An 11,877-nucleotide genomic window follows, 5' to 3' on the forward strand; every position below is an offset into this window, starting at 1 on the left:
GTGAAGGGAGGGCAGGGACAAGGGGAAAAATGAGAATCAAGACCTATTATGTAAAGGTACAGAATCCCAATGATGAATGTAATTGCATTGTATACCTAGATTGTACCAATAACCTCACTAAAAAAAAAAAAATTATCTTTAGAAAAGATAGTAAAACAAATTTTCTTACAAAAACTTGTAATTTCCTACACCCTCTCCTTACACACAAAAATGATGACTGCTGTCTAAAAACTTCAGAATACATGAAGTACATGCCTTAGCTGTCAGTCAAAAAGGCCACTGAGATTTTACTTATTCAACAGCTAGCATACAGCTTATAATGGCATGAATATATCTAATATATAATACAAGTTTATTCTTCAGACAGTCCAAAGGCAGAAGGAACTTCATGGTTTGCAGTTATAACTTATATGTAGTCATTAAAATCTAGTAAGTAATTCAAGTATGGTCACATAAAGGCAGGCAATTAAGGGCTGGAACCAAATGCTCTAAAAACAAAGACATGAAAATAAAGGCTGAAAACTTGTGTTTCTTCCTCTCATGTACATGCCTAAGCATCAGGACAATACTACAGAAAATAAACATATATGGTTTCCATAGAAAATGACATTTCAGAAAATACACAAGGTGTCAAGACCCATAGTTTGCTTCATCAAATGCTTTTCTAGCTCGTTTCAATTCTTCATTCATAGTCAGCAAGTCTTTAACTCTAGCAAATTTCCTCGGGTCCTTTCGAATCAAGAAGACGATATCTTCGACTTGTACTCGACCTTGTCTTCCAATGGACATTGCCTTGTGAGTCTATTACAAAGAAACATTGAGTTCAATGTTTTCAATTGTTACTAGTACATGTTTGCAATACATAATAATTATATTCATTATGGGAAGTTGGTACATATACATAACACTTCTTAATTCTTTTTACATCCCCTCGCCCTCCACTTCTGCCCCCTCACTCCATCTGTTCAAATTCAATTTTTAAAAATCAACATTTTGTTGTAATTTATATTTATTAATTGCTGGCTAGGCTGAAGATTTTCACTTCTAATTATTATACCTACTCATTTGTGAAGTGTCTTTCTACTTTGGCCATTATACACTAGGTAATTAGAAATGTTTCTTTATGCTTCATAGGCATTTTTTTGTAAATACAAAGGACATTTTATTCATTGGCTTTTTATTTTGTTGTGTTGTTTTGAGACAAGGTCATGCTATGTAGTTCCAGCTGGCCTTGAACTCACTATGTAGTCCAGGCTGGCCTCGAACTTGTGGCAACCCTCCAGCCTTAGCCTCTGGAGTGCTGGGATTACAGGTGTGTGACACCACACCTGCTCCTTTTTGTTTAATATATTCTTTTTTTTTTTAAATTTGGTATTGGCTTTTGAGGCCAGCACCTCATACATGCCAAACATATGTTCTATCAATTTTCTACCCTAGCCTGACAGATTTTTTTTCATCTGTATAAAATTATTTTTAAAAAAATTGTTTTTTAATTTTTGGTGGTACTAGGGGGACTGAATTTAGGGCCTTTGCACTGAACTATATTCCCAGCCCACCCCACTTTTTTGAAACAGGGTCTTGCAAAGTTGCCCAGTCCCCAGTCTAGCCTTGAATTTGCAATCCTAATTTGTCAACTCAGATTGCTAAGATTATAGGTGTACACCATCGTACGGGGCTCGTATAAGGCATATTTATAAGTTCTTTTCAACCACCCAATTACATTTATGCTTTGAGTCCTCCATCCCAACAACCAATAAATATCAGTGGGGTTTCTTAGAACCAAACCTCATCCCCTATCATCATATACTCAACCTGTACAAAAATAAAAGCTTATCATAGCATTACTTCTAATGACTAAAAAATGGCAACTAGGGCCAGGGATTTAGTTCAATGGCACCATGCCTGACATGCAAGGGCAAGGTCCTGAGTTTGATCCCTGGGTACCCACCCCCCCAAAAGGAAACTAAATATTTCATATTAAGGCAGTGAGTAAACAAATTTGAGTATATTCACTCAATTAATATTATGAAGTCATTAAAAACATTACAGGGCTGGGGATTTAGCTCAGTGGTTCTGCTGCTTGCCTCTAAAGCTCAAGGACCTGAGTTTAATCCCTGGTACCAAAACAAACAAAGAAACAAAAGTACAAAAAGATAAAATCATATTCATCAAAATATTAGCATAAGTTGTCTTTTTCAGGCTTACTTTGAACTCACTATGTTGCTCAGGCTGACCTCAACTCTTGGTCTAGCTAAACCTCCCAGGGCTAGAATTACAGGAATTACAGGTGCGTACCACCACCCCTGGCAGTTTGTTTTCTTCTCTGTACTTTTTTATACATTCTAAATTACATCTAATTGATTGAGAATTACTTTTGTAGATGGAAAAAAATATTTTCTTGGTATGTTGACCATTTTTGGGGTACCCAGGATTGAACTCAGGACCTTATGCTTGCTTGTAAGGCAGGTGGCAGCACCACTGAGCTCAATCCCCTTTTCTTGGTATTTTGAGACAAGATCTTATCGTGTAGTTCAGGCTGGACTTGAACTTGCAACCCCTCTGCTTTAGCCTCCCAAGTGCTAAGATTATGGGCAGGTACTACCCTGTCTTTTTTGTGCATGTGTGTGGTACCAGGGATCGAACTCAGGACCTTGGGCTTGCAAGGCAGGCATGGCGCCACTAAGCTAAATCCTCTGCCCTTGTCTGGTCATTTTTAATTGTTAAATTTTCTTTGGAAGGGACACTTGGATACAAATGTATGTAACTTTAAGAAAATATTGGAAGAGGAAGAAGAAAAACATTATGAGATTATGGGCAAAATTATTTTAGTTCAAAATCTTACAATTCTGTCTTTATAAATAACTCATGAGAAGGTGGAATATATTTATATAATCTTTATCCTTAATGATAAATAATAACTAGGAACTTTCACAAAATAGGTACACAATTGAATAGTTTATTTCTTTCTTTTTTCTTTTTTTTTTTTTTTTTTTTTTTTTTTTTTGGTATCGGGGATTGAACTCGGGTCCTTGCGCTTGCAAGGCAGGCCACCGAACCCCTGAGCTAAATCCCTGGCCCTGGATAGTTTATTTCAAAAGGATGCTGTAAATTTTAGTCATATCTAAAGCTTAGAATTTTAAACTTTTTCTTCAATTATCTAAGACCATTTACAACAAAACAAACCCTCCAAAAAACAGTAATAGTTATAAAAGAATCTTACCATTTCAGTGATAAACTCTATGACAAGGTCTTCAAGAATATCCACTGACTCGGTATAAGGATTCTGGTCATCTCCAAACCCATACATCATACATCGCACTGTAAAGAAACAATTACTTTTCTTCACATTAACAGATTTAACAATGTCACCAACACTTTTTTCACAACAACTAGAATGGAACCAAGTTATAGACAATACTGGTTTAAAAACATATTTACATTGTCTCCAGTATAGACTGTTGTAAAAGGTTTAACTGCAGCCTTATGGACAATCTTATCATCTAGCCTCCAACAAAACTCTCCTTCCTTCCCAGTACTGAATACTAACATGAATATTGATTTTCTAATCTCTATCATCTATTTATCAGCAACCCCTGGGAATCCTCTTTAAGAGGAGACTATGACAGGGACATGGTTAGCAATGCTTAGCATTTCCTGGGAGTTTTCTGTGGGTGCGGAGACAGTGGGGCATGGAAAACAGGAAGCAGAAGAATCTCTGAAATGACTACAGCTGCAAAGACAGGACAGAAAGTGCTTCAATTACCCTCTTATGGTAACAAATAGGGGAATCAAGAGGAGAAGGCAGGGGCCAGAGATGTAGCTCAGTGGCGCCATGCCTGTCTGGTAAGTGCAAGGTCATGAGTTCAATCTCTGGTACCAAAAAAAGAAAAGAAAAAGAGAAGGGAGAGGGCTTATTCCAAATAATCTTGACATTTTAAATGCATCTGCCACGAAGCCCTTTCTGGTTTCAGGGAGGAAACACAGAATATGCAAAAAAGGACCATCAAATGCAGAGTGACAACAATAACTGCTAATAGCCCTTACATGCTAAGTACTGTTTTAAAGACTTTATGTATAAAACTCTTATCCTCACAAAAATCCTCTGAAGCAGATATTGTTATGTTTCCTGTGCTACAGGTAAGGAAAACTGAAGCAATGAGTTAACTGATTTACCCAGGGTCATACAGCTAGTAAGAGATGGAGGAGCCTGAATGTGAATCTAGTTGATTTGGTTCCAGTCTTTACTCTGGCCCACAGCAGCAGTAGTAGTTACTTCTTCATAGTTTAGGACAGATGGGATTCATACGGATTCTTTTCTCTTTTGAGACAGGGTCTCACTATGTAGTTGAGAATGACCTGGAACTCATTATGTAGCCCAGGCTGGTGAACTCCCAGTGATCCTCCTGCCTCAGCCTCGAGTGCTGGGATTACAGGCGTGTACCACCACACCCACCACCATGCCAGGCTAGAGGTCACACATTATTAGAAAGGATAGAGAGATGACATGCACTACATCAGGGTACATGATGTGAATGTATCTAACTGGTGATGCTGACTTTGATCATTTAGCTAAAGTGATGTCTATGCAGATTCTCCACCATAAATTTACTGTTATTTCCTTAAAAATTGCGAGGAAAATAGTTGTTAATATTTTAGAACTCACCAATAGGAAAACATGTTTCACTGGAAAATAATTTTTAATTAGTTTTTAGGAATAATATAAACTGTTTTGGTTAATGTTGAAAAAATATTCTTAACAAAATGTTATGAATCATTAGGAGAAAAAACTTTTGGTTAAAGGGTCTGTAAAGGGATAAACAAATGCCAGTGAATGCTCTGAAATTCTGAATTATATTAACAAAAAAAAATTAAAAGAGGGTTTAGGAGAACAGACCTTGGTCAGTAAAATATATGAAAGTTCTGGTAAGACTAAGAGAAAGCTGTGAACATTCCAAATTCTTGTCATCACAAACATGCAGTAATCTAAGTGGAGCAGAGGTCTTTTGTAATAATCAAGCGTTCAAGTATAATTCTGTGATGCTCTGATGAAGAGATCACCTTCATATGCTGACATACTAGTAAAAGCACATATAAATCAAATTATTGGATCAGAGATGGAATAGTGTGGTCAGCTTTGAGTGGGAAATTATATGGAAAGGATTTGGGTGCTATAAAAAAGATACGCTAACCCTGCAGTTCTAAAAGCATTTAGGATATGCTCATATCTTACCCAGCCTAACTAAACTAGACACATATTCAGAAATCCATGTTGCTGCATCTCTCAATACTCAGCAGAGCACATTCTCATGAGGACTTCAGGAGCCACCCTGGACAACCAGTAGTAGCAGCAGCTCTTCCTTTCTACTGTGGCTAAAAAGAGTCAAATCTAACTACTGAGGAAGGAACTGTTAATAGCTCATGCTATTCATTGTCTTTCTGTTCACTGCCTTAGTCATAATCCCCAATTTTGTTTCTTTCCTCAGCATTTGTTCCAGGATCCATTACAACAGGTAACTTACAAAGGAATTCCTATATCTACTTGGCAAAGGTAAGGCACAGGAAAAATAACAGGGTTATGCTCTGCCCTGAATTAAAACATTAATCATGTTAGTCGGGCGAGGTGGCACACGGCTTCAATCCCAGCACTTGGGAGGCTGAGGCAGGAGGATCACTGGGAGTTCGAAACCCGAGACCAACCTGGGCTACATAGTGAGTTCCAGGTCAGTCTCAACTATGTAGTGAGACCCTGTCTCAAAAAAACCAAAAAAAAAAAAAAATTAATCATGATTTATTATTTTATATAATTAGGGTTAGAGTAAGATGGTTACTAAGTATGGTTCAAAAGTTAAACAGAATTTTATAGGTAAGTATAAGAATATTGTCACTACAGGAAAACACATAATAAAAAAATTTTTTTGAGGCAGGTTCTCACTTTGTAGTTCATTGGCCTTGAATTCAGAGATCCTCCATACTCCAGAGGGCTGGTATTACAGATGTACACCTCGACCAGCAATAAATTTACTTAAAAGGACTATGTCCAAAAGCTTTCACTGTAACAAAATCATTGTCAAATACAACTTACATTCTTTAGAAAAAAGTCTCTTTCTTTTACCCTGTCCACCTTCAGCACCTCCTCCAATTTCTTCATTTTCCTCCTCAAACTAAAAATTAAAAGACATACAGAAAGGTTAAGGGATTGCATGCATTTCACATTTTAGTAATTAACATTTTCTTTTTCATTTTCAATGCTGATACTGGGGTAGAAAACCTAAAGCAAGAAGCATAACGAATTATGAATTCAGCACTGAAAGAGTCTTCAAAAACCTAATCCAATTTCCAAGTCATGCAGGATTTTTTTTTTTTCTCTTTCTTTTTGCGACGGTTTCTCTATGTAGCCCAGGGTGGCCACAAACACGAGATCCTGCCTTCCCCTGCAGTTCTGGGATCACAGGCAATAGGTCACCGCGGCAGGCTTTGTGGTTTTAATCCAACTACGCTGTCACCTTGCTAGATCGTGTTATCGTTAAAGATGTGATATTAAGCCAGTTTACTCCTTACAGTAAGTAAAATTAGTATTTACTACGCACCTGTTTATAGTGTGAAAAACTTACGTTGCTATTTTATGACAAGAAAATGGATGCTCAAAATTAAATAACTTGTTCAGAGAGAGAGAAACAATCTGAATTCCAAGATTCCTGACTTCCAGTCTATTAGCAAATACTATGACCAATGACTCTCTAGGTGTTTCAAAGGGTTTCTGGAAAATCTATACTAAAACCAAAGAGAAAGGAGCCACTTTTCTACTCTCCCTTGACGTCCTGCCCCAAGTACTAAAATAATAAATCATTTATCACACCGAACGCCAACAGGTAAGTCCCCGAAATCTCTCGGCTGAATTCACTATGGAAAAAAGACTCGATTCTCAATTCTTTGCTACTAGGCCTTAGAGAATGATGAAAACGGGGTTAGAACACAAGTGGTCACTCACTGTAGGATCCTCTTCCTCATCTGCCATCTCACCTGCCAGCAAAAACCCAGGGTTCGACCAATTTGCAGCCAGCTGATTTTTCTACTACTTCTGCGTCTCTCGGCTGAATTCACTATGGAAAAAAGACTCGATTCTCAATTCTTTGCTACTAGGCCTTAGAGAATGATGAAAACGGGGTTAGAACACAAGTGGTCACTCACTGTAGGATCCTCTTCCTCATCTGCCATCTCACCTGCCAGCAAAAACCCAGGGTTCGACCAATTTGCAGCCAGCTGATTTTTCTACTACTTCTGCGTGTCACTTCCGGTGACGTGTGGGGCTGGGCGGGGCTGGGCGGGGCTGGGCGGGGCGGAGACAGATCGGGCCGCGCCTGCGCAACTGGAGAGCGTTCTTCCCTCTGAGCAGTTGAAATCTAACAGTCCCAGGAGAAGGAGTCTGAGCCCTTTCCTTGGTATTCCAAATGAGGGAGTAAAAGTTACAAAGAAAAACACCCCAGGGGCCAGGCGGCATGTATCTCCTTTTTAGGTCTCACTCAGACCTTTTGCCTAGACGGATAGAATTTAAAATTTTGTGAGGAAGGTAGGTTTGGTTGGAACATCATCTTTAGAAAGCCGTGGGCATTAGAAGACTAGTGATAGTGTGTGAATGCCCTACAATGTAAGAGGTGAAGCCTGGTGTAGTTGCACACGCCTGTAATCGCAGCACTCTGGGAGCCTAAAGGCTGGAGGATTTTAGGTTTGAGCCCAACCTGGGCAATTTAGACTTGGTGAGATCTTGTCTCAAAAATAAAAAGGGCTGAGGATGTAGCTCAGTATGAAAGTCCTGGATTCAATTCCCGGGGCGGGGCCGGGGACGGGGGTGGGTGGGGAGATGGTGCCTCACCATAAAAAGTTAGAATGACATTCAATGAGTGAGAAAGATGATTATCAAAACTAGAATCTAGGGCTGTGGGCTTAGTTCAGTGATTCCGCCGCCTGCCTCGCCAGCTCAAGGATTCGATCCCCGGTACAAACAAACCAAACAAAATAAAAACTAGAATTTATCTTTGTAGTTAACATTCAACACAGCTTTTCTCCACGTTTTAAATGTACATTCATTGACTTTTTCTAGGATGTTACTTGTGGGAAGCCAGCCATGGCCCACTGGCTTTTTGAAAGACAACATTTGTTCCTTTTTAAGGGACTGCACGTGTTAAACTTGTTTTGACCCTGCACGGGAGAAACACGGACAGCCAAAGATCTGTAGGAGTCAGGTGTTGTTAACTCCATTTTGTTATGTTAAAGATCTGAGGTATTGGGGTTACTATGGTAATCCTAGCCCATAATAGTTCGGTCTTTTCCTTTAAAAGGCTGATGCCTGCCTGCAATAAACGTCGCCTTGATCAGACTCTTGTCTTGGCGTCCTTCCTTTCTCTCTGCCCCATCTCCACCCCGCTGCTCTTTCAGGTTTGAGGCACTGCGGGACAGTGATCTGCGTCGCCGGTTCGCGACAGTTACTACTACTCAAAAATTGTTAGTACATTGTACTTTGTTGTTTGGATTTGCTAAGAGTTTTAGGGCATTTTAGGAAGTCACAGGGGTAACATCGTTTGTGATAATTTTAATAGTCAAACTCAGCCGGGCGTGGTGGGGCACGCCTATAATCCCAGCACTCGGGACGCTGAGGCAAGAAGATCGCTGAGAGTTCAAAACCAGCCTGGACTAGTAGTGAGCTCCAGGTCAGTCTCAACTACATAGTGAGACACTGTCTGAATAAAAAAAAAAAAAAGCCAAACTCATCCAAATCAGTCTGTATTTGTAACTCCTGGATTAAGGTGATTCTGCATGTACTTGGAAGAATCTAAAATCATCCTACCCCTTAGTGTAGTCAGGCCTGAGCATTTACATATCACAACACAGTATTATAAACACTGTCTTCGTTTTTTTTTTTTTTTTTTTTTTTTTTTTGGTGGTGGTGGTGATGGCAGCGGTTCTGGCACTTGAACTCAGGATCTCAAACAAGCATGCTACTGCTGAGCTACATCCCCAGTCCTCCCCCTGTCATTGTTTTCATTTTATCTTTATATAATGCCTAAGACACACTTTTTACAAATTATGTTAGTAGACATATGTATTAGTTATTGCTGGGTGATTCAGTGATTTAAACATTTTGCATGGCCTGGTGGCACAGGCTTGTAATCTCAGGTACTTAGGAGGCTATGGCAGGAGAATCACAAGTTTTAAAACAGCCTAGTGGGCCGGGTATGGTGGCACACACCTGTAATCCCAGCACTCAGGAGGCTGAGGCAGGAGGATCGCTGTGAGTTCAAGACCAGCTTGGGCTACATAGTGAGTTCCAGGTCAGTCTCAACAACATAGTGAGACCCTGTCTCAAAAACAAACAAAAAAACAGCCTAGTAATTTAATAAAAGCCTGTTATAGGGAAGTAACTCCCAATCTGTTAAATGTACTGAGTTCATGTCTCAGGACACTGAAGAATGGAGTCAGGATAAAGGAGGTTAAGAGTAGGAGATTTTATTAAACAGCTCCTGAGAGGTTGCCACTGGAGGCTCTTTGTCTAGGAGGCTTTTAAATTATTTTTTTTTTATTGGTATTTTGAGATAGGGTCTTGCTTGTAGTTCAGACTGGCCTTCAACTCACTGTGTAGCTCAGGCTGATCTCAAACTCATAGAGATCTTCCTGCCTCAGCCTCCCAAGTGCTGCGATTATAGATGTGCATCACTATGCCCAGCTTCTAGTGCGTTTGTTTTTTTGGTATCAGGGATCAAACTCGGGCCCTTGTGCTTTCAAGGCAAGTGCTGGAACCACTGAGATAAATCCCCAGCCCTCTAGAGGGTTTTTTGTACAGTAAAATCACATCGAAAGTTACAAACTACAATCAACCTATAGAATTACAAATACAGATACTTAGCTAATATTGACTTAATAGAAAAACAAGGTACTTAGCAACAATATAAAGCACGGAGAAGAATAAAGGCATTTCTGGAAGGAATACAAGGGTCAGCATGTTCTGATCATCTGTCTACATGTTCATTATAGCATTGTTTCTATGTTTTCATTATAGTGTTCAGGTTTATTGGCCTGGGTGGTGTTAGTTACAGTACAACTTTGAGCTGTTGTTTATCTCAGGCATGGCCATGGAGTCTCCATCTTCAATTTAGTTTCTGTTAACTCGGCACTTGACCACAGGCCTGATTTGCCTCATCTCTGTTCTGACTCTATTTGAGCTCAGTCCCTTTATAACTACCTATCAATCTCTACCTAATTTAGCTATTTGTAATGCAGTATTACCAGAATAAAATATAAAAAATGACTGGGCATGTGGCTTAGTGGTAGAGTGCTTGCCGAGAATGTGTAGGTCCTTGAGTTCAATCCCCATTATAAACACAATGAAGAATTGTTTTCATTTTATCACATAGTTTCTGTGGGTTGCGAACCTGAGTGCAGTTTAACTGGGTGCTTCTGGCACCCAGAAGGTCCCTCATGTTGCAGTTCGAATGCTGGCTTGGGCTGCAATCCTAACTGAAGAGTTGATGGCAAGCCAGAATCACTTGTGTTTGCCAGCAGGATTCAGCTTCTTTAGGTTTCCCAGAAGCCTCCCTCAATTCCTTCCTATGTAGTCCTTTCTCTAGGGCAACTCACAACACAGGAAGGAGCTCCTGTCAGAGCGGACAAGCAAGAGAGCCCAAAACAATACTTGGAAGACAGAAGCCACAGTGTTTTTGGAACCTAATTTTAGATGCGGGTTCTCATCATGTCTCCCCTGTTCTGTTCACTAGAAGTAAGTCAAGAAGTGTAGCCCACATTGAAGAGGGAATCACACAAAGACAAAAATATCAGAATGGAGCCAGGAGTGTAGCTCAGTGGCACCATACCTGCCTGGCAAGTGCAAGGTCCTGAGTTCGATCCCCTGTAAGTGGTGGGTATCGGGAAATCAGTAGGGGCTATAACCTACCATAGTATCTTACATTATCTGTGAATTTTATTTCAGAATAATGAAGGGAACACTTGTTACTTAGGAGGAACTGCTGAGTCTGACAGCATTGAGAGCTGCCCTGTGAGGTGATGATGAAACAATGGCCTTGTCCAGGGAATCTGGTGTAAAACATCAAGCGTCCACTAGGAGTAGGAATGTAAAATGTGCTGCATACAGACCAGGGAGAAAAATGCAGCGCTCAGAAACAATAGCTTAGCAACACAGCCACAGTTTACAAAAAAGTAAGAAACCCAGTAAGATCTATTACACAACACCATTTATGTAAGTTTAAAATATACAAAACAATATACAGGAGCTTCTTAAAAAGCAGAGATATTAAGGCTGTGGCATAGGTGAAGTGGGATTGGGGATCAATGAAATACATAAATAAAAGGGAAGAACTTCGGAAGGGCCACTTAGAAGAGTATGCCGGAACTGTGAACTGTGGACAACTCAAACCTCTGAACCTGAGATCCAAAATATAAAGCGGGGGGAAAAAAATCACTGTGTTGGGCAGAGCAGAGATAAAGCAGAGAGAGTGAAAAGTCATCGAGTGCTTCTGTAAATTGTCAAGAGTGGGTTGCCAGAACCAAGTTCGTTGGCTGGGGTGGGGGCAGGAAGTGAGACCGGAATGAAGCCAAATGGGAGTGAAAGACTTTGAAATTCTCCTTAAGAATTAGCTTTGAACTGCAGAAATTCTTGGGAGATCCTTCAGAGAAGAATCAATGAACTTGTTTTTTCAATGTCCGGGGAATTAATTTTTTATACAATTCAGAAAAATTTTGTTTTTTATTAGAACATATTTGCACTACACAATTATTAAACTCACCATGGGGAGTTGGTACACATTCACAACACATCTTAACCCCCCTGGACTTCTTTTTTTTTTTTTTTTTTTTTTTTTTTTTAAAAAG

General features: G+C 39.7%; 1 protein-coding gene across 2 annotated transcripts; it reads right to left on the reverse strand.

The window, feature by feature from the left end:
• Nucleotides 1–100: 100 nt before the first annotated feature.
• Taf13 (TATA-box binding protein associated factor 13) lies at nucleotides 101–7,292 on the reverse strand. Of its 2 annotated transcripts, none has more exons than XM_033758237.1 (4): nucleotides 7,189–7,292; nucleotides 6,083–6,161; nucleotides 3,221–3,318; nucleotides 101–801 (listed from the first exon to the last, which is right to left on the reverse strand). In XM_033758237.1, exons 1-4 carry the CDS (start codon nucleotides 7,213–7,215, stop codon nucleotides 631–633), a joined length of 375 nt encoding a protein of 124 aa, XP_033614128.1. In that variant the 5' UTR covers nucleotides 7,216–7,292; the 3' UTR covers nucleotides 101–630. The 2 variants fall into 2 exon arrangements, with proteins under 2 accessions (XP_033614128.1, XP_010604252.1); XM_010605950.1 differs by lacking the exon at nucleotides 7,189–7,292 and adding an exon at nucleotides 6,989–7,077.
• Between the last annotated feature and the right edge of the window lie 4,585 nt (nucleotides 7,293–11,877).

The sequence above is a fragment of the Fukomys damarensis genome, unplaced genomic scaffold (assembly GCF_012274545.1).
Source record: "Fukomys damarensis isolate Sample0158 unplaced genomic scaffold, DMR_v1.0_HiC HiC_scaffold_33, whole genome shotgun sequence".
Taxonomy (NCBI): Eukaryota; Metazoa; Chordata; class Mammalia; order Rodentia; family Bathyergidae; genus Fukomys; species Fukomys damarensis.

Excerpts from the sequence above, each read along its gene's own strand:
- Taf13 (XM_033758237.1), bottom strand. The coding sequence starts at position 7,215 with ATGGCAGATGAGGAAGAGGATCCTACA. Across the intron at positions 6,162-7,188 it reads ATGAGGAAGAGGATCCTACA|TTTGAGGAGGAAAATGAAGA; the intron begins GTGAGTGACCAC and ends TTTAATTTTTAG. Across the intron at positions 3,319-6,082 it reads GAGACTTTTTTCTAAAGAAT|TGCGATGTATGATGTATGGG; the intron begins GTAAGTTGTATT and ends GTTTCTTTACAG.